At 37.0% G+C, this 24058-nt stretch overlaps 1 protein-coding gene across 4 annotated transcripts in view; it reads right to left on the bottom strand.

The window, feature by feature from the left end:
- LOC150083864 (uncharacterized) overlaps nt 1-24058 on the bottom strand; it is a 56071-nt gene that overhangs the window by 29524 nt on the left and 2489 nt on the right. For 2 of the 4 annotated variants that reach the window (XM_090374906.1, XM_090374910.1), the window contains exon 1: nt 21375-21477. The exons of the other annotated variants lie outside the window; for them this stretch is intronic. In XM_090374906.1, coding sequence (XP_090231032.1) covers nt 21375-21405 — 31 coding nt within the window. In that variant the 5' untranslated portion in view covers nt 21406-21477. Of the gene's footprint in view, nt 1-21374; nt 21478-24058 lie in introns of those variants that run through there. 4 annotated transcript variants of the gene reach the window in all.

The following is a 24058-nucleotide window of genomic DNA, read 5'->3' as shown; positions in this document are numbered from 1 at the left end:
ATCTGGTCAAATGTATTTATATTCGTGAAATGTGGTCGATTTGCCTCTTTTTCTGGACGCAAATCCCTAGTTTCTGGGGGTTGGGACACCTTTCAATCTACGCCTCAAACCGACCAACTCACCCACGGAGTGAAAAAAAAACCAACCCATAAAAGTTCCTCTCATCACTGACGGGATTCGAACTCTGGCTCTTTTCACCTGATGTGGGAAGGAAGGTTTGTAAACTAAGCATATTGTACAATCGGGTTGCCTTTTTACGGGATTAAAAGCTAGAAGTTCCGAGAGCAAAAAGACACTGCAACTCGCAACTCTCGCCAGAGAATAGCTAACTTGACAAATTTGAGTTAAGCTTATGTTCCTCCTATCTAGAAATTCTACACATACAGTTGAAAGAACGACCGTGATCATTATGTTAGCAGTGAGTACAGTCGGTGTGCATAGGTCAGTATACCACCAGAACGTTCGTGGAAGTTAGTACGGGGGGGTATCAAAAAGTTCGTACCCTGACCAAGATAAAACATCACTAGGAAGATGCCGTTTTTAATATAAGTTGTCTACATATTCAATAACTAACATGGGATAAAGTACGTGCATTTGCAGGGCAAGAAAGCTGAGGAAATCGACGAAGAAATGAAAGCTGTGTATGAGCAGAATTGTCCATCCTATGACACTGTAAAAAAGTGGAAACGGGAGTTCCAGTGCGGTAGTACAAGTGTCTTTGACGAGCGAAGCCTTCCATCAACATCTATAGATGTTGATGGAAGGCCATCAACATCTACAGATAGTGAGAATGTTGCAAAGGTTGAGCAGGTGGTGCTGAGTAACAGAAGTGTGACAATTCATATCATCGCAAACAGTGGGAATTGGTTATGGGTCTGTCTACAGCATTGTACACAACCAAACTTATTTTTCGGCCACCCGAATAATTAAATTAATCTGCCGTGCATTGTGTATTATGTCTGTAAATTGCTTGTTATTATTATGCCATATGGTGCAAGGAAGCCCGAGGATTATGCTGCACCAGCCAAAAAAAAGAAAAATTTCGGAATTACCCCGAGAGAGAAAAGAGAATCACCAAGGAAGAGAAGAATGATAATATACAACTCAGGACCCTGGGTGTGCCAAGCCCATACTCACCAGATGTGAGCCCCTTGTGTTCTATGGTCGATTAGCCTGTTTTGCTGTACGAAATATCCGAGTTGCCGGGGGGGGGGGGGAACCTTGCTGTCTATGCCTGAGACCGATTAACTCAGCCACGGAGTGAAAAAAAAAAGCTCATTAAAGTTCCTCGCATCATCGACGGGATTCGAACCCGGTCCTTTTCGGTCCGGTGACGATACCACTGTGCTACTCGCGCAGACACATTTTACATGACCATCTGCACATGTCTAAGGTCTCCGCACGATGGGTTCCAAGGTTGCTGTCGCCTTTGCAGAAGCAATGTCGAATGCAATGTTCTCGCCAACTGTTGGATTTTTGTAATGCGGATGTTGAGAACTTTTTTGATCGGTTGGTGACAAATGACGAATGCTGGGTGTACGAGTATGATCCGGAGACGCTTCGATTTGTCTCAGAAAGTCATCAATGAAATGAAATCGTGATTTCAGGCAAAAAAAAAAAAAAGTGCGGATTCTACAATAAAGGCATTAAACAACTGATCCGTAGATGGGAGAAATGTTTTCTATACATGGAGAGTACATAGAAAAGGATTAAAGTTCCTGTGAAGTTTCACCTTTCTAGGGCTATTATTTCTAGGTAAGGGTACGAACTTCTTGATACCCCCTTCGTAAGTCCACCATACTGAAATGAATTGCTAAACAAGGCATTTAAAATGGTGAATATACGTGATGCTATCCAAAATCTTTTGAAGTGTAATAAAAATGGTTTTGTCTTACTGCTGGTTATTCCACCTGCAATGGAATAATGTAAGAGTATACCCCTTACGGGGTCATACACCAATGTCCAGCGACTCTCCAATTGTTGAAAGCAGCTATGGAACTCCTGTTTGCATCGCCTATTTCGATTTTCAATGAATCTCCAAAATGTCATTAATCTGCTACAGGTGAATTTTAGTCTAAGAAACAAAAAGAAATCACTCGGATCTAGATTTGATAAATACGGATGTACAGCATGTTGTTCTTAACCAAAAATTGACACACAGAGTGTGAATAGATGCATTTTCGCATTTTTATTTGACATGAGATTTCCAATACCACAATTTCCCAATGTTCAAGTCTCATATAAACACTGTTAAAAAAAAAAAAAAAAAAAAAGAGAGCCATATCTCTTCAATTCGCAATGGCAATCGAATCTACACCTTTTCGGCACAGTGAAAGAGCTAAACACAATGTCACGTTTGCCTAGCGAGGCTAGTCAAACGTGAGACTTTTAGACACAAGAAGTAAAAGTTCAAATTAATTAATATACCCATCATACTATCATTAAAAGGGCAAAAATAAATCAAAAACTAATCTATAATAGGCTTTTCCTACCCTTTTACTTGCACAGCTTTATAGAGCTTTCCCCCCCTTTACTTATACAGCAAGAACAACTCTGGATAAGCTTTTCGGCTGATTTTACTGATCATAAGACTGCATTGGCTTCGACTACTGAATCCAAACCAGAAGTTCCCTTTATGGCGGATATGGCTGTTTTATACCAACAAGATGACGTTGTTTAACAAATTAATGCTGGTAATTTAAACAGGTAGTAAGGCTGGTCCGGTTCTTCAAAATGTGAAGTTAAAACCTCCCAAAATTACGTAGCTTATTTTCATGTTTATCTGTAACACCATTTCCAAAGTACAGGAAATTAAAAGAGGAAGGGGAAATTTCCTTAGAAATTTCCGACAAGCAGTTTACACAATCATCATCACTCCTCATTATTTCCCAATATCCCACTTAGAAGTCAAGTACTCTTTTTAACGATAACTTCAATTTTTATATAATGATGAATGTAGTTAAAATTATTTATATATTATAAATTTTGCCTGTTTACTCTGATGTTTGGATTATTCTGAAAATGAATAATTTTCAGAATAATCCAAAGTTTTAAATTAGAAAAAAAACTGTTACACTTACACCGAGAAACTGTATGAATAATTTAAAAGTAAAAACATTTGGCTGAATTCTATAAATTGAATTGGTAAATTAAAAGAAGCAGTTTTATTAATAATAGAATTACCTCCTAAATTATTACTACAATATTAGGAGATTGTGGTGGATTTTTTGTTTGCCAGAGAAAAACCCGATTTTCGGGAAGAAGAAACCACACCACCCTCGCCTGAGACCGACCTACTCAGCCGAGTTGCGAAAAAGGCCCATAAAAATTCCTCACGTCATTAACCGGACTCGAACCTTTTTCACACTGTGTGAAGAGGATGGTGATCCTACCAACTGTGCTCTCCACGAGGACAAGTTAATGACTTAAGCAATCTATATTGACTTGTAGTAAACGGATATTGACTGATTGATAATTTTCTGTAAAGAACGACAATTCCCTAAAAATTCCCTAAATTGAAAGCAACGCCGCACTTTGCTGTTTAATCAACTCTGAGATATCATTTGAAAATAATTCCGTTTATTGTTACATAATTTGTCTAAAATTTCTAAGGAAACCTCTCCCATCCGTCTTTGACTTCCTGCATTTTGTAAATGACGTTACAGATAACCGTGAAAATAAACTGTGTAATTTTTGGAGGTTTTAAAAACAACGCCCATTTTGAATACCTGAAGGCAGTGTCGTAGCAAGAATTTTAGCACCAGCGGAAAATACAAAAACTGTGGTCAATGCTAGAATCGTATTGTATCAGACTAAACCGTTCGGTGGTCGGTTTTTACTGTTTTTCAGGATGAAAATACTCGAGTAGTCGAGACACGCAGAGAGAAAGAGAGAGAGAGATTACAGTCTAAGATAACATCAAGACCGCCTAACAGGACGATCGTTGGTATACCCTTTTATTTAAAACCAGTTGGCTAAGTACTGTGAGAAAGGAAAAAACAGAAAATGTCAATGAGGATGCGAAAGCGGAGGATATTATTAAATCTGAAAGAGCCAAGAAAGTATCATACTTATCAAAGTTGTGGAGGAGACACGTTCGACGTTTACCGAGAGGCCAGTCACGTGACCTGAAACAGTTATTTCAGCTTCAAGGATTTTCGGTAGCAGCCAACGCTTTCTATGGGATTCGATGTCCCTCACCTAAATTCAAGGATCCTTTAAAAATGACACCAACGTTAGGTGTAATGACGAAGGTAGAAGAAAACATCTGCCGCAAAAGGCGTCATGCAAGGCCACCGTGGTAGCTGTACATCAAGAAAAATTTCTTGCGGGCAGAGGCTATAACCCTGCATGAGAGCAACGCTCTCTGCCAAGGTCAGCTTTTGAGAGATTTCAATAATTCTCGAAAAAAAAATCACTCCATCACCACAATCTTCTTTTTCCTCGTACAGATCATGGCCATGTGCAGATATACACCTTAAAGCAAAAAGTCTATTGTATAAGCATTTTCTCAGTAACTTAGAGGTGTAAATATTCTTTTGAAGCTGATAAAAGGGTCAAATTTTTTTTACGCGAAAGAAGTTGCTTTTCAAACTTAATGAATTTAATTAGAATTATAATTCACTAACCACACTCTACAGGTTAAATTCGATTAAATTCGCAGTTATGCATCTCACCGTACTATAACACTAATATAGAAAGCTGTATTATTATTATTATAACTATAGCCAACCACACATTTTGCTGAATTGCACAGTCGGGCAGAAAACTTCCTCCAAAGCATTTATCTGAAGTGGGCCATCTCACACTAACACGCTTCAGCCCTAGTGCCGCCCCTGAAACCGATTCACTCAGCCACGGAGTGAAATAAGCCCACAAGAATTCCTGGTGTAATTCACGGGATTGAACCCGCTCCTTTCAACCCAGTGTGAGGAGACGAAGATTATAACCACTGTGCTGCACGCGTGGACTTGGAGTGGACGGTGAAAATCTGATGATCAATGTAGTCTATAGTATGTTATTTCCTCCCCCCCCCTCCCTTTTCGCAAACGTTCTTAGCACAATTTCAGTTGGGAATAAAATAAAATAACTTTTATCCTTAATCCAAAAATAAGTTGATTTTCACTTAAAAATTTTAACAAAGGATTTTATGCAAATAATTTATTTCATTGGCCTAAATAAAGTTCCTTTAGGAAACTTCAAACTGTCACGTTCATCCTGATATTGGTTTCATCCTATTGAACCATAAAAAACTGCAAATCAAACTCCATATAATTTAATCACGTAGCGGATAAAGGTAATGCGGTTATCTTTTATCCTCTGCGTAAGAGATATGACGTAAATCGCATTTTCAAAACATATTGCGTGCACTGACTTTGAAACGGGTGAGTGACGTGCTTTGACGTATGTCTAAAAATGGCGTGATATGAGAAATTTAATAACATGTACCAGTACAATTATTTGTTGTTTTTCCTAAAATTATTTATGGGTTAAAAATGAACACTCCTTTCTTTGAATTCAATGCCGATAATTTTTTAATATGGACAAAAATAATATTTATTGTGTCCTGATGTGAGGTGTTTTCTCTCTTAACCTGACAGACAAAAAGAAAAGTTGTTGTTATACCTGTTGTAGTAGGGTTATACGGGCATCAGCAATTAAAGTAATATTGCTCCTTATACACTGCCTGTAAATTTCGTGTGTTTTGTGGTCGATTTTCTGTTTGCTGGACAAAAAACCCGGGAGGAAAAACCGTGCTACCACTGCTTGAGACCAACGGTCACGTTGTGAAAAAGGCCCATTAAAATTCCTTCCGTCATCTATGGGACTCGAACTCAGGTCTTCTCCACCCGTTGTGGGGAGGATGGTAATTCTACCAACAGTGCTACCCACTAGGGCCACAATAAATAAATTAAAAAAAAAGTGCGTTAACGGTTATACCGGACTGTTAAAGTTAGCATTCAAATAAAGCAACACACCCCTAAAACCCCTTGCACTCAGTGGCTGAAGAAGTACAAAACCAAAATTTAATTTGTTTACAATTACAATTTCCCATTTCAACAGCATTAGATAAAAGAAAAAGGAAAAAAAGATATTAAAAGGTAATTTATAAGTTAGTTCATATTGTGCATTACACAAAAGAGGATTTCAAAACTGGAAGTCTGAAAATCAGAAAATTAAAAACATAAATAAAATAACTATATCCACTCTTTAAAAGATCATTTATGGACACGAAATCTAGTCGTTCAAAGTTCCACGGGTTACAAACATTTCAATAAATACACTGTATTTCTGAATAATAATAATAATAAAAAACCACATTAATAAAAAAACTTTAAATAATAATGCACAACTGCTAAATTCTGAAAAAAAAAAATGTTTTTTTTAAAAGGGAGATAAAATTTCAAGGCCGACTATTAAAACGAAAAATCAGAGACCAAAAGATTTTCCTCAATTACTTACGGTATACTAGCAAACGTGCTACCAAGCAGCAGATAAAAAAATTAATCTGGATACCTTCCCATGCGCCACCTATCTGACAATCAAAGTTCAGAGATAAATAAATGTCAGTCCCTTCCTTAAAAAAAAATTGCTGTGCCGTTTTATTCAGCTTGTCAATCTATTGAAGGTTTGCTGAAACTGCTTTCTTTTATATATACGCTCACATGGTGCTATCAGAAGATAAACAGATGACATCATTCATATTTGCATATGATCACACACACCTACTTATTTTTATGAAAGCAATCTATATGACATATATCAGGTTTCTTTTTATGTGATTAAAATTAGCGCTATTTATAATTTGATTACAGTAGGAAATCAAAATAAATTACTGAAACGTGATATAGTTCAAATAGCGTAATAATAACATCAGACTGACGTATTTGATAGAAAAACTATAAACATCCTCATTTAGAATCCAAGGGCAAGGTTCCCGAATTAAAGGATTTTATGAATGGTATGATGTTTTTATTTATATTTTAAAGTGATGCTTACAAATAAGATTTTTTGTTATCTATCTCTAATCATAATTTCCTGTTTTCGATGTGGAATTTGAAAGCGAAGCAGACAGATAATTACTGTTTACAACAGTAACGATTGTAAACAGTAATTTGATATTTGATGACTTAAGCATTCTGTAAAACAGTGCTCATTTTCCGGGAGCATATTAAAGCGAGCACGTTAATTGATACCTCAATTTCATTTTGTATACGTAACAAAACAGAGAATGTAATATCTGTCTTACCTAAAATGGCTGTAAAATTGCATGATTTTGAGATTTCTCTTGCTTCCAGAGTAGCAACAAAATTCCAATATGTTCCAGAACAGGATAAATCGGTGATTATGACCTTGTGGGCTACGATTTGGACTTTAATTAAAAAGAAGTACGTATGCCTTTGCATTCGAATACTTAGTTTTATCAAAATGTATGATTTCAACATTAATTTTACTGGCAAATAATTTTATTTGATATAGTTATCACTTATTCGTGAAAACAATGTGCTAAAACTTTATCATATCCAATTTCTGAAATATCATTGTTGGGTACAACTATCAGGTGTAATGAAGTAGCTTCGATTAAACACAAAGTGCGAAATGGTAGTCTCACTGCACTACATATATTTTATTTATATATCTCTAACGACCTCGTGGGTAGCACAGTTGGTAGGATCGCAGTCCTCCCCAACCGGGTGAAAAAGACCTGAGTTCGAGTTATATGGACTTTTTCACTACTTGGCTGAGTTAGTCATTCTCAGGCGATAGTAGCATGGTTTTTTCTCCCGGAAACCCGGGTTTTTACTCAAGCAAACAGAAAATCGCCCTCAGAACACAATTTACAGACACGGAGCAATATGGCATTAGTTGCTGATGCTCCTGAAACCCTACTACAACATATCTGTAATGATTTATAAATGCCAAGTAAAGCTGCTCTCGCTGTTCCTTTTCTGATGGAAAAGGCATAGGTTCGAATACCATCAAGGACAGAAGAACTTTTATTAGTTGTTTTCACACTGTGGTCTAAATTGATAGCTGAGTGCGAGCTTGTCCGTTTTGTTCCTGGCAGAAATTCCGATTTTTCATCCAGTACACAATCAAACCGATCACAGAATACAGCGATACCTCATAACTTTAGTTGACTGGCGCAATTACTTAAAAAAAAAAAAAAAAAAAAAAACCTAAAATAATAATACAGTAATTAATTTTTATTCATTTATTTATTTTTGGCCTCGCAGAAGGTGTTTTATCTAATTGAAACGCAATTCTTTTGTCTATGAAATCAAAAGACTGCACTCAAAGTTTCATTAATATTTGAAATATGTAAGAGGAACGATCACGGGAGATAAATAGCGTGAGTTTAGAGAGAAATTAAACACTTAGGCATGAATTATTTTTACTGTTGTACAGTAAACGCTATATAACAGTAAAAGTGTATTCGGAACCAATTTTTGATAAGAGGAAAGCAATATTTTGTTCCACTTTTTCAAATGGCGGTCAATTTATCTACTGATTAAAGAGTATTGGTCTATCTGAAGCCAACATTCCAGTTCATTTCAAAGGTGTTCAGAATAATGAAGCTTTTGCACATCCATACCTTAAAACCTAGCTACTAGAGTTTGTACCTTATGACATGATGCATTTCCATGCTAAAAAAAAAAAGGATCCCTCCCCATACTACTGCCAGTATAGGTAAAGTACAATAATCCAGATTGTCAATGCACTGTATGACATTCATTGTTCCAGAAACAAAAAACCAATGGTTCAAGTCCTGACCACGAGAAACAACCCAAGATGGTGACAGTACAGTACTCCCATCACCTTCACAGTTGAGACGACTCAATAAATAGCGTTCTTCTTGCCCAAATACGACCACAAAATTGAATTACCGTGTATAGTGATTCATCGGTCCATAGCCTGCTATAAAGTTGAGGCTTGAGATGGCTGGGACAGTTGAAATCAGCCATTTAGAATAACATTGTGAATTATGTTTACATATTAATAATTTATGCATCAATAAATAAATCATTAAACAACAGTATTTTTTAAAATTTTTTACAGTGATTAATTATAAAAACACTGTAACAGTATTTATGGCAGTATTATGTGTTGGAGACAAATTATCAACAACTACTAATTTTCGTGTAGATCAATACTAAGCTGCAGGAGACTTGCATAGTAATGAATAATACAAGTAATTAATTAATGAACCATTAAAAGATTATTTAAACTTAACTTACGATTTCCGACTGAGTCAGTTAGTTAACTGACTCAGTCAGTAAGGGAATATTTCTCATTACACCAAGAGAATGGTCACATTCTCTTTACGTACAAAAAAGAGAGTATAAGGAAGAACGAAATAATATCATGCAATCAGAACTACAGTTAGTTCAGAAATACACCTCAAAAATTGGAAGTATATGTTGATGATACGAAATATTGAAACATTTACTGCCATTAAAATGAGATCCCCCATTTGCAGCACCAGGAACAATAGACTGAATAGAGAACTTACATAAAAAATATATACTGTATATACATTTATATCTGAAGGGGAATAAGAATTTAATGAAGGCAGAAGGTTCCGACACTCAGAAAGAAGACTTCGGGACAGAAAGGACGAGTTACAGATATAATTTCTTAATAGAATTCAAGGAACTTGGATGAGTAAGTTATAATTAGTGTCCATGAAGTGGAGTGACAAGTATTTAGCTAACCACAAGAAGAAAGGTCATCTGCAGCTGGAAATATCTCAGAAAAACTTGTACAGCTGGAGGAATCTAAAGGGACAAGGATATGGCAGTTTTTAATGCTATAAAAAAAAAAAGAAAACTGTTGACTTCTTAAAACATATCGGTCAATACTGCTACATAGGTCTCTAATATGACACAAGCAATAAGGTGCCAGTGAGTGGAATTAGAGCTATCAGATCTCTGTGATGTTATTTTTAATAAATATATTACCAAAGTGTTTTTATGGGTTAATAAATAAATATTTGTTTTTCATAATTCTATCTTCTGACGAGTGGATGCACAGTCGATGCTTCCGGACAGTAGCTGAGCAAAGATGACAGAGTCCCTGGAAATAATATGATGGTACATTGGCAAGTAGGACAGATTTTGAGATTGCATCTGGCAGACCTGCGATTTTCCTGCTCGGCCATTTTAGGAGCCAGTATTCGAGGGATAATAATCTGGACTGGCAAACTGTGGGTTGCAGAAGATCAAATTACTGAGACCATATTGCATATATGAGAATTGGGACTATGCACAGAGAATACAGCCGATAATAAGATGTGGATTATGAAAGTTGGAGATCTCCTTTAGACTGCTGAAATACCTATATATGTTTTTGTACGAATACCCAGATCATTATGTTGAGTAACTTTTTAAATTGGGGAATTTTCCATCATCATGGATGCATCAGTGATGTTTCTCTTCTTGATGAAAATTAAGCTGAACTGTTTTAGGCAACGTTTTGGGCAAAGTGGCGAAATACGTATTCACATATTGATAAGTCAAATTTTTGTTTTTAAATGTTTTAACTTTTTATCCCACATTAAATTACAAAATTTCAACTTTATTGTTAAAAAATAAAAAAGTATCAATAACGTTCAAAAAGGTGGAAAAGGAAACGTAAAAAAAGTATTTTATGAATTCTTTTTCGCATCTTTTAGCACTTGCTGTTGTTTGGTTTTTAGGAACATTAGCAACTAAGGCCATATTGCTCCGAGGGGGATATGCGGTGGTCATTCCCTGACCTTTCCGCATCCTCCGTATTTGGTGGTCACGGGTCCTTGATTAGACCTGTGGCTCGACCACAGGTCTAATCAAGAAGCGCGTGCTACGCATTGCTGCTCCTGCCCACCTACGGAGGCGCCTTAGCGCTTGCATTTTTTTTTTTTTTTTTTTAATTCAAGCGAATATTTCCATAGCCGTGTTTACAATATGGGCTACATAGCCATTAATAATTGTCCAATAAAGCTTTTCTTTCGTCATAATCCAGTAAATTTTAGGCAGGTGAACATTGGAAATAATTCCTTTCACTGGATTTTCTTAAAAGCTTCACTTTATTCGGTTCTAAATAGCGGGTGGGTTTGCCTTTAGACCCCAGAACAGCCTGAAATTTTTGTGGCACGAACTCAACGAAGTGTCGTAAGAGTGCCGCAGCAATGTGGTCCATTATAGCTCAATTGCTTTCCAGAGTTTTTACAAATTAGATGGGTATGGATCTCTACTCTGAAGAGCTTATTCCACCTCATCAATGGATGCTCAACTGGAATGAAATCTGGTAACAAGGGAGGCTACCGCAGTAGGCTCTTGGAACAGTTGTGCACAGTTCTGGCCTTTGACCTGGCGCATTAAGAATCTTGAATCAACTCATTGGCATTATTGACAACTGACTTGGACTCATGTCTTTGCCATATTTGGGTCCTTTCTGAGCCGACTGCAACCGTACCTTCTTGTTTTTTTGTTTACAGCAGCGAAACCCTGGTTCGTTCGTCGGTTTCAGTAACCTATCCGCGACAAGGTACGATTAGTTGTGAGTTCTGAAATGCCTCTTTAGTTACCACTTTTGTATTGCTTGTGTTTTGACTGACTAGCCTTTCTACACAAGTCTTGTTAGCTTCCATTAGCCTCTCTCATCAGCGAGCTGTTTCAAACCACAGGATCAATGTTGGCTGGATGTTATTTGGCTATTAGATAGATCTCAGTACACCAGAGATACATTTATAAGTGAAAACCCCAGGAGGGTTCCAGTTTCCGAGATATCGACGTGTCGCGCGCTGACTACCATACCACGTTAGCAGCCATTCAAATCTTATCTTTCGTCTTGCCCATTTTCTCACCGAATTTCACACATACAGTATCCCTGCGTATCTACGCACCTGATTTCTATCGCATAGTACGAACACCTGAGGCTTTAACTGAAGGAACACTTCTTTTCATGATAAGATCTCGTGTACCTAATAAAGTGGCAGCTAGATATACTGTGTATTTTCATTTTCATTTGAATATTTTCATCTAAATTCATTGTATCGAGATTTAATTGTAGCAGATATTTATAGTAGCTTGCCTAAATGAAGGTCCATAAGCTCCAAACTCCATCGGCACATACTAACAGATTTACATTAAAATTCATGTTTTCTTTTGCGTAGGCAGCATGGTGAAATGTTTGACTCATGGTCTTAATCATTTGTGCTGATAAATAGCAACAAATGTAGCGATATTATTTCCCAGTGAATTTCTTTACACCCTCTTACTTTCCCAGGAGAGCAGTTTTGGTTTCGGAAAGTTAGTTTTACTGGATCATAGTGTCTAATTGCACAAAGGGGAAACACTGCGAATACTTAAGACAGTCTCGTGTTATCAATGGTTTTCCTGTTTGCGCATTCACAATGGCGTAATCTTAAACTGGAATTTAAAAAAAAGAGGAGGAATTCATTTCAATTTACAAGACTAATTTACTAATTAAGTAAACGCATACACAAATTAAGCGTAAATAAAAGCGTAGGACACTTAGCTGTTAACTGCACAAGTTCCACGCTAAGAACATGATTTAATATAGATTCTAATAATAATCAAATGACATATTCATCATAATTTTAATTCTTAAATATAGATCCACAGATTTTCAGGGATCTAATGCACTCCTAAAGATTAAGGGCATAAAGGGAGGAAATAAGAAATACGTCCAAAGATGTTCAGAGAACTTATCCAGGTTCCACCCAGAATGCATGCACATAGACAAATGCCATGTACATAGACAAATGCCGTGGTAATATACTGTGGCTTAGGGGTCGGGTGGTAGAGGAAGAACCTGCCGTCTTCTTCCTACCAGTAATGGCCCTATAAATCATGAACAGGACATGTTCCTTCCTAGCTGCCTGGTTACACTACATGGAAAATTTAATGTTAGATTGAACCACTCCTACTAAGAGTTAAGTGGCCAAGGTCTCTCTTCCTATGAACTTGCACTATATGAACAGGGCAAGTTCATTTAATGTAATTACCTGGGAAGGAAGGGTGAAGATTCCCTTCTGAATAGTTGCTTTGGATGCAGAAATATCTCATCCAGTCTTTTTAAAACATACCTCGCTTTGTAACGTTCCGAAGAACCGTTTAAAGTCAAGTACTAAAAATAAGAATGGTGTATTTACCAATAAGTGGGGTTTCGATGTTACTACAAGTACACAAAAACAGTATTTTTACTACATTATCAATTCTTCACTGCGTATTATTGTTATCAGTGAAAACAAGTGATGCCAGATTGCTAAGATCGGACGATGGTAATGTAATACCAGATAGTTCCAGTATTGTGATAGATTTAATGTTGTAATAAATTACCCTTCTGTTTTAGATTATTTTTCGATGATACTGAAATTATTGATAATTCAAAAACAAGTGATACCCCAAATTTTAGCAAGTAGTGTAAATAAATTTAGTCTTAATTTATATTGCTTACTAAAATTTAAAATACACCCTTTGTATGGGAGAACATTAACAATTTTGCTTTCAAATGGACTTGGTGGTGTATGTAGGTGTCTCCAAGGCTAGGGTGTTTCCTGGTTTTGTGCTGTAATGAGGTCAAATGTTTTTTTATGTGCACTGTGAACAAGCAATGGCTAAACAACAGAATTGACATCATCATTCTTTTATGTTTACCAAATTCTTAACAATAAATGTCTGTGAACTTTTTTAAAACCTTTTTCATTCTTCAAAGCGGGACGAAAACACGTCTTCCATTAGGTGGGGATAGTTCTCACTGCTACCCTTGCCGTTACTTCGCGCTCTTTTTAATGTAGGGATTTCCCCGCCTGCGCTCCTGTGACCTCTGATGACCTCTTCTCGTGTTAGTTGCGGTCCACTGTAAGAAGGGCGAAAAGGAGACTTTAAGGTGACGCCAGCTTGCGTAGTTTTTTTTAAAAAAAAGGCAAGGATGCGATACCTGACCTTCCCACTAACGAGGTCATTTGGTTTCCTGGCAGCGCATGGCCTTCGAACTAATGGCATTTGCAGAAGGACAACAGGATGCCACTTTTGGAACACGTGTGTGGTGCAGCGAACAGCTCAAGGTTCGCAAACTCCCCCTCTCTCCAAAAAAATAAATTTTGACAATGCCTGCAAGTGTAACTGTCAGGTATCGTCAAGGCTAGTAACTCTGAAGTTTATTTTGGTGATTAGGGAATATGCAGAAATTTAATTTTGGAAGGCAGATAAAATATTAAAAATATATTTTCTAAATTTTGGGCCAATTTATCCCTTTAATTCTCCTTTATCTCCACTTCTGGGTATTCCCGCTGGCCCTTGAGGTTGTTTATGACTGCCATCAAGAGCAATTGAAATGAAGTATTGGTTTTTTGTGTCTGTAAATTGAGAATTTTTTTTAAAGCTTGCTTTTCTTTTTGTTGGATGAAAAACTCGGAAGAGTCAATGGAAGCAAAGGCCTAGAATATAATGTTTGTGAACTGCATGGTCTTACACTAATATATTTCGAAGATTTCAGTTTCTTCCCTTCCACTAATAGCAACCACTGCATGGATTTATTTCTGATGGTAATACGAACTGGATATTTCCTAAAGTTCAGGAACACATAACAAAACAAAACCATTGGTAAGAAAATCAAATAATCCATTCTATAAAAGAATGTATATTGACCCAATACATGCACATATTGTCATCCTTATACAGCTGTTTCAGACTCTTCATTGTGTTCTCTTCAGTGAGAAGCTGGGCTGACAGGAAAACACCCAAATGACCACGTGAACTCATACTTCTTATTTATAAGAATTGAGCACAATAATTTTTATAGACTACACTGTCCTACAATTTAAGCTACCTGCTGGACTGTATCCTCCAGACAATGAAGTTGGCATCACGTTGCCTCCGCCAACCTTTCCCTTTTTGCAACTGGTTTTAAATCTAGAATGGAGCATCCAATTCACTGGGAACTAATAGGCGAATCTAGGTCAGCTCTTCACTCCTTGTAAGCACCATAAAGTAAATTTCAACCATTATGTTAATTAAGACTGGAAAAACTTTTTTAAAAAATACGAAATTAATTTTTGTACAATTCGTTATATTTGTGGAGTGTTCTGTACTAAACACTCCATTAAAGTGTGCGTTACCGAACTGTAACGTACGCTGTTTCCTGAATTCAAGAGCTGGAACTTTTTTTTTTTTTTTGCCAACGCTGCTAAAAGATAAAATCGTAATATTTCCTTTTTGGATTCGTGCTTCCTAGTTTAAAATGCTAATCTACCAGTTAAGTTGTTGTTGGGTTTTAGGAGCATGAACAACTAAGGCCATATTGCTCCACATATAATGCCCGTAATTGCCTGCGTTCTGTGGTCGATTTTGTTTGCTGGATGAAAAACCAAAATTTCCGGGAGAAAAAAAACATACTGCCCTCGCCTGAGACAGAATAACTCAAACGCGTTGTCAAAAAGATTCATAAAAATTCCTCACGTCAACGGGACTCGAACTGAAGTCTTTTCCACCCGGTGTAGGGAGGACGGCGATTCTACCAACCGCGAAGGCTTATGATTTAAGGCTAACAGCTTTATTTTTTAATGATATTGCTACACAAGAACATGTAAATATCAAAAAAAGAGGAGGTAATGATTGCAAATTAGTCTTTTATATTACTAGATATGAAGATAGAACTTATCACACAAAATCTCTTGGAAAACTAGATTAAAAAAAGGTAAACACATTGGTACGAGTGCAAAAGATCCATTATCTTCTTAGCAATAAATTGTACCAAGTTATCTCCATAGTGTTACGATACCATGGAGCCTACTTTTGGTTGAAGATATCTCTCAGATTGTGTGCTATTTCGACTACTGCTTGCAATCTAAAGACACCCCCAATAACACCCTCCAGAATGCAAGGGTTCACTGGAGTGCAATCACCTTATATTGTTTAATTTTAACTTTTTATCAAAAGTGAATTTGGCTAATGAAATTTTAAAGCAGATTGGCCTACTAAAATGACTTGAAGAATAATTTTAAATTTTCATTTCAATAAACAGTTCACCTAAAAGGTGATGTTTCATCCTAGAAATAGTATCTAGGAATGGCCTTGACCTACAGTATAAAATGCCCCCCTCCCCCAAATGAAAACCAGTCGTAAACACTGATAATTGGAGTAATCTCTTACGCTCATATCATATACTTATCATTGCATAGGGAAGCTAATATTATTATCAACATTATCACTCTGTAATTAAAATTTCAATGGCTTCATAGCAATTTGATTGAAAAGGGCATTTAAATTATTTCAATGAATTTTGGCAATGACATGTTTGCCATTGTCAAAATGACCAGTTTTCATGGGCATTTTCAGGGAGGATGGAAGCTAGACTATTATCTACAGTCCACTGGAAAGCTGAGCAAGGGCCTTTAATATGCGGCCCTTGCTCAATAGTCTAGCGTCCATTCTCCCTGCAAATGCCCATGAAAGATAGTCAAAATATGAACATTGTTGTAAAATTTCAGTTTTGCTATCGTAAACCACGATTACCTCACTTTATCTCCATTGCAATCACAGTCACCAGAAAGATACACATTTGGGGAAAGATTAAAGAAACCTAGTTGTAAGATTTCTTATCAAATCATAAAATGCCACGTCGGATGTTGAACTCGAGATTTGAAGGTCAGCAGAATGAGGAAGAATTATGAAACGGCCCAGAAAGACATTGTCATGCAAGAATGACAGCCCTCGAGGATATGTGAAAAGGGTTTCTGAGGAAATAGTGACTTTCATCTTTTGAGTGGAAGTGTGTCGTGTTAGCTATTCTTCATACGCTCCAAAATATTTTACGGAGTTTTCTTGTCAGCTGTTAAAGAATTAACTTCTTCGCTCCTTTCTGTGCTAACAAACTAGAGTCAATATCGAACAACCTACAATCGAAGTTCAGATAAGCAAAAAGATAGTGTTCAGTAAACAGGATCGTTGGAAGAAACTGATAACAATATTAGCACAAGAGAAGGAAAAATTCTAGGCTTGAAAATTTTTTTTTTTTTTTTTTATGAAAACCCCAAACACGAAAGGTATCAAAACCTATAGTACTTAGTACCGTGCATGGGTTGAAGGTGAAATATGGGGGGGAGGGGGATACCGGAAACTTTGCTCTAGAGACTAAACATGGGTTTCACCACTTCAAGCCTCCAATAAGCAAAGTGGTGGTATTTCACCGGTTGATGAAAGTCATCTACCACCTAGAAATTATCAGAGAATATGGTACACATATGTTTTATATCTAGACAAAATATATCTGGTCTAGCCAGGGTTTATCTCAGTGGGTCTATACCCACTGAAGTAAATCCAGTGGCTATGGCGTTTTTCTTCCATTTGAAAAGGTCTGGTTCAGTTTCCATCTCCAACCCGAAGTTATTTATTCCCTTCTCTGACCACAGAAGCTTCAAAGTAATTTTCAAGTAGTTTTGCTATTTGGTTCTCCAATCCTGTGTCATTGCTTTAATTGTTTTCCCTATAGCGGAATTAGGTTCTCGGTTTCTACTGGGTGTTGGTTGTTCTGGGCTTTTAGACGCATCAGCAACTTCGGCCAAACTGCGCAGTATGCAACATATCTGTAAATTGCATGTGTTCTGTGGTCGATTTTTTGTTTTGCTGGGTAAAAAACCATGCTACCTCTCCTGAGACCATTTAACTCAGCCGTGTTGTGATAAAGACCCATAATTCCTCGCATCATTGATGGGATACGAACTCAGGCCTTTTTCACCAAGTGTGGAGAGGACGGTAATATATTACCTGTGTTCTCCGCGAGGACATGAACTGTATCAAAGTCTTTATTGAAGTAAAGGAGAATAGTACCAAAGTTGTTTCAACGTTTTATAACATCGTCATAATAATTAACTAGGTTGGCCATGTAAGGCCACTTGCCACTTCAAGGACCTATGCTATAATCCATTAAGGATACCATTTCTATCAGGAAGCTCCTGTATCGCAGACTCCGTAATCTTTCCCTTTACGGAAGTCAATCTCACTGGTTTATAGTTGTCCATCACTTTTGCACCTCCTTTGTGGATTGGGGAGACATTAGCGCTTCTCCAGCCCAAGGGATGGTCTGGAAGCGGAAGGCCTAATTAAAATCTCATTAACATTCCCAACATGATGATGTACTCACGTGCAGACTTTTTTAGTATACTGTCTACTTGTGGCGTCTTACTTTCGCTGAGCTTTAGTAGCTTTTCAAAAAAGACGTTTCTCTGAGATAGCTATAATTTACCATAACAATAGTTCATAACAATATAGTAAGATTAAATGATTTCTTCACTTTGTAGGAAACATGCGGATTTCATTGAAAGTGTACAAAGAGAAATAATGATACTGATTAAGGGCACAAAAGGGTATTTTTTACCCAATTCTAACTTCAGTTCTGTAAATTAAAGTGTTTGGAAACCAGAAATTTGGGGAGGGAGGGGGGGGCAGATGGATGTGTTCAAGGGTAATAGTTTACGTTGAATAGACACAAGGAGCCTAAATTGATAAAGATAATTGTAGAATAGATGGTCTGTAATCTTTTTTCAACCAATGTCTGATTGACTGTTGGATTAAACTTCCATCTACTCTTGTACAGATTGGAATTTATCTAGATTTAAAGAACTTGAAGGATATAGGTAAATGAAGTAAACGAAGATGACATTGGTTACTTTTTTTACCAGAACTTTTACTAGTGACTAATATTAAGATTTAGAACAAGTTGGATATATATTTTTTTGGCAGTGAACAGCTCGTCCTTAAAGGAATATTGCTTTGCGCTTCTTTGATGTACAATAGAAACAACTGCTGTTTCAAAATGTGATGATGATTACTGTCCAAACACTAGAAACAGGCTAAAATCTTGTACTGTTAACTTAATTCTTTTCCTATGTACATAGCAGTAGGTTTTCTATGTACATAGCACGATGTGCTCACCACATCCCGGTGAGCCGTGACACCCGGGCCTATCTTGTTAAGTAGGGTCGTGAAAAAGAGAAAAAACTTGAGATACGAAAAAAAAAGATTCTTGGAAACGAACACCTACTTAACTCCAACTGATGCGACAACCCTATGACTGATAACCTTGGCACCGCAAATGGATTTTAAACAGGATATATACAGTAGTACGGTGTAGGTAGGGTCACATCTTGTCGCTCGCTGTCAGCAGTCAACTATCCCTTCAGGAAATGCCATTTCTGATGAAGCAATACCAAAACCAAAATTTAACCGCAACTTCAAAGCGCAGCAATGTTTTTTAATCCTAATTGATTCAAGCGATAATGCGCCAAACCCGCCAATGGAAATGTCTATGATACAAATAAAGGAGTAAAATGTTTAACCTCTCCGATTTCAGTAAGGTAAAGGAAGTCCATTGGCTTGTTTTTGGAACGTCATCGAAATTTTTGTCAAAGGATATGGGCGGTAATTTTAGTTCTGTTAGTCAGCACTATAAAGGACTACAGGGCAGCACAGTGACTATAATCCCCATCCTTCCATACCCACACACTCTGTGGAAAAGGGCAGAGTTCGAATTCCGTCAATGACTTAAGGACATCTTATGATTACATTTATTTAATTTTTCCCAACATCATGGCCGAGTTAATCGGTCTCGGGAGAAGGTAGATGGATTTTCTCTTTTGAAAATCTTTGGTTGTTTTATTGTCCAAATTACGAAATCAAGCAGAGGACAAATGCAATTTGCAGGACATAATGCAGTACAGGTATACGAGTCACTTGTTCGGATAACTCCAAATTGCAAATGCTTTAAAAATCTCATACGATCTGGCAAGCGCTGTTCCACATAAACCTACCTAAAACTTTAGAATTCCCCATCCCAGATACTCTAGCTAAAATATTGAAACAAATAGTGAGTTGCATAAGAATTTTGTTCATACAGAACTGTTCTTATACATGGAATAATAATTGAATGCTCATCTTTTAAGATGAGCACTGTATTAAACTAGGATAGCATTCCTTCAAAGTCAAACTGCCATACGATAGTCCCTCACCTGCCTTATGAAGAATTTTGAGAAAGGGGTTGATATCGAAGATGACAAGAGGAACATTCAGGATACAATATTCTGAGTCAACATTTTGGAGAAGATGGACAACGAAGAAAGTTTCATTAAGTACTTCATTTTGAACTGCGAGTGCACTTTTCGTGAATGGACTAGTAAATAAACAAAACAGAATATGGAGAAATGAGGAATCACATGCTCATGTGCAGCTAATGAGCGATAGTTTTAAAGGGAACTTTTATTTATTTTTTTTCTTGCAGAAGTCACATGAAGATTGATGGGCAATTTTTCTTCTTAAAACTATCACCGAGATTTTTTCTCTTCGCGTGTCAGAAAATTTTTTTCTACCACAAATCAAATATTACAAGGATCATCATCCCATATATCAACAAGATGAACTGTATATTCAGTGACTAAAATCGCGGGCTTCACTTGCTAGAATTTTTTCTCTGGACTTCATGAAGGGTCACGTTCATCAACCACCACTATCACCAAATTTATAGTATTAATACTAATGTAAATTCAGCAAATTAGACAAGAAATTATGTAAATTATGGAAAAATATTAGTAGTGGTAAACGATGGAAGAAAGCAAGCTTATACAGTAACAACAATTTCCCATATTACCTGTCCATCACACTTAATAGTTTATCCAGTTCTTCCTAGAATTTATCCGAACTATTCACTTCTATAAGACCAAATGGAAGTTTGTTTCAACAATCAACTATCCAGTTGCTGATGACAAAATTTCGTACATCTATTCTGCAACCAACCTTCCTCGATTTGAAATTGTGCTCCTCCTCCTGTGTAGTGTGAGCAAGAGTAAGGATGCTGCCATTAGTACTGATCTTACTCAATCCATTTAAAGCCTTAAACGTCTCAATTAGATTTCCTCTCAGCTGCCTAGTCTCCAGGCGTTGCAATTTGAAGAACTGAAGCCTTTCTTGGTAAGACCACCCTTTTGTTCCACATCACCAATCTCGTTGCTCTTCTCTGCACCCGCTACAGCAATCTACATCCTCCTAAAATGAAGCTTCCAGATTCTTCTATATCACTGAAGGAATCCATGAACTCTCCTAGTAGCCCATCTGAACTGAGAATTATGGCAACCAATATATCAAGAGCTTCAAAAGCAACTTTTGAATTATCCTATGTTTACTAACACAGGATAGGAGCTCAAAATGCAAGGCTCTGGCCAATCTAAAATTAACAGTTTTGCATTATTACAGTTCGTTTAGATTAAACAAGTAGAAGCTTATTTTGTAAAATTCATTTTAAGAGAACTATCCCAGCCACACACCATTCATCACAATGTAAACAAACTAGTTTCCATTCTACACAGTAAGCCTTACCTGAGAGTACTATCCACACAAGGAAATTCATCTCTGTTAGTTCGCCAGCTGCAAGGCAACCCCCTCTGAACCGTTGACTGGTAGACAAGGACAGTGGAGCGTGGCAAACCTTGTCAATTACTATCATGGTGTGACGTCACCAATGTAGTGGCAAAGAAATCTTGATGTTCTTTTAAACAATGACTTTCCATCAGCTAATAATTATAATACCATCTGGAAATGGGGGTTTTTCCTGCGGAAAAAAACCCGAAAAAGATCGAAACCCTTTATGAACTCTTCTCGCTTTAATTGAAGTTGGCTGCACTGTAATTATGCGGTTTGTTGTAAAGAAAGAAAAAAAAGTTTGAATTTTAATTTGTATTTTGAACTTATGGGCGGTTGGAAAGAAGGTGACAAAGGCCAGTGTCAACTACGTTTTCCCAAACTGACAGAATGAGATGGACTGCCATTGGTCAACAGCTCCAGTGATTAATAATCTTTATGCGTGCGCCAAGTCCCTTTTTACATCCTTAGGGTTCGCAAGGTTGTCTGTTGCTTCAGGCCTGAGATAATGTTGAGGTTTGTTTTCCCACCAATAGATTACCGAATTTTAGGATTTAGTACCTATAACGGTTTTTTCTCCAGATATTGCTGAGGCTTCACCACGCTGCTGATATCATCAAGGTGAGGCACAACTTTGAAGTTTCTTCGAACCCACAACAATGAACAATTCAAAATTTCCCCGAGTTTTTTTTTGGGAGGTGATTTCAATCACCAGCGTATGACTAGTGGTGTGTTGCGTCCACCACTAGTCACAAGGGAAGTGACTGGGTTTGGCTGTCACTGTGAAGCAGCAACACTTGGCGGTAAAGACTTCTGAGAACGCGTTAATTTTTTACAGATTCTAAAAAAAGAAAGGCTGCTCTGTGTTAGTTACGTGACTTCTTGGTAAGGAGGTCAATAGGAAAGGTACGTGTCAATACCATCACCTATGAACACCTCACGATGGATCTCGTGGTACTCAAAAGGGAAAATAATTTATCAAAGTTGAGGGATGTCAGCTACTTTCAAACGGACAGGAAAGAATAATTTTAAATGTTTCAGATATTGGGTAGGGAGTTATTTGGCTTTTTCTTCCAGAAGGGTTTCTAGTTTGCTCAACTTCTTTCCTTCCTATTAACAAACAGCTGACGCATGATGAAATACTTGCATCTGTCACGAGTGTGCTGTGTTCATCGTGAATTTTGTTTTTGGATGTTAAACTCTGTTTTGTGTTCAGTGATACGTGGATAAGCAGTTCGTTTATGTAATATAAAATGAGAAGTGAGTCTTCAAAACAATAAATAAACAAAAATAATGGTACAAAGGTATTTGTTTGGTACAAATAATGGTACAAGGAAAAACGTATCTGTTTAAAGAGCGGAACTTCTTCAATGTTCTGCGTTGAAGCAGCAACGAGGAAGGTTTTCTTTTGTTTGCTTTTTAAGCACTTTTTGTTCGAATATTTCCCGGCTGGAAGGGCAGTGATCCCCCCACTGGGGGAACTCAATTGTGCCATCTAGGAGATTATAGTGTCCCTTCAATTGCAGTGGTTATGGGTTATTTTGTCTCTGGACATAGAAGAAAAAGGATGCAGCCTTATAACGAGGAACGTAATATGCGGGTACATTAAACGCAAAACAGAAAAGGATTGACGAAAGATTTGATATTACAAAGATAAGTTTGGGGCTTGCGACACTCTTTAGAAGTTGGCATAGAAAGAAGGTTTTCATCATAAACGAACCATTCAGAAGTTTCTCAATCGGTGAGTAGACAAAAATTATACGCAGGAAGGAGCAAAGTGTTCTGACGTTAACAGAACCCGAGTTACGCGCAGGATTCTGAAACATCACCTAACCAAAAGATAACAATAATTGCTAGCTGCCATTGACGAATGCACGAGGCATGCGCTGTCCATCATTTTTTTTAAAAATGACAGTTAACTATTTTTAATGTCTTCTAACCTACCGAGTCACTAAAAGTAATTAATGTTACCGCCCACATGAGAATAATTCAAATATTTAACTATCCCCATTCAGAGGAAATAGATTCTACCAACTACAGAATGGCAGCATCCATTGTGAGAATGGAATTAATATAATTGGAATTATAGAGCACAGTTTACTAATTAAATACTGTCTAGAACTGGCATTAACTTAAAAGCTGATTGATATCGGCAGTTTTGAAAAGTATGGCTGATAAATTTTTAATATTTAAGCCTTTCTGAAAACATTTATATATTAAAATCCATCTGTGTCTAGACATCCAGCCATCCATATTATACTTTTTTGGTTCAACGCTATTTCCAATTCATTTAAGAAAAATAACACCCAACAGAAAGATCCTAACCGAAAATTATTTCCCACTTTAATTAATATTTGCCATTATTAAGAGGTCCAAAACTTGAGAAAACAAAGGGGCTGTTTTAAGGGCTTGGCAACTCAGGAGCCCTGGGAGGGGCTGCGAACAATTTAGTGGCTGTAGACAGTTATTTGAATTTATCAAGATAAATCCAAAAATCATACTGTACATTCTGTTTAAGTAATTTTCTTTTTAAAAAAGTTGGGCACCCGTCTGTTCGTCCGCATGTAATAACTCAACTACTGAATAGACTTAAATTTTTATATTTAGTTCTTTTAGAAAGTTTCATTGGATCCCAAATTTTG

This window comes from Mastigoproctus giganteus, chromosome 6, assembly GCF_048544385.1.
Source record: "Mastigoproctus giganteus isolate SK-2022 chromosome 6, ASM4854438v1, whole genome shotgun sequence".
Classification (NCBI taxonomy): Eukaryota; Metazoa; Arthropoda; class Arachnida; order Uropygi; family Thelyphonidae; genus Mastigoproctus; species Mastigoproctus giganteus.
Note: the sequence above shows the minus strand (reverse complement) of the source record. Positions and strands in the feature narration are given on the sequence as shown.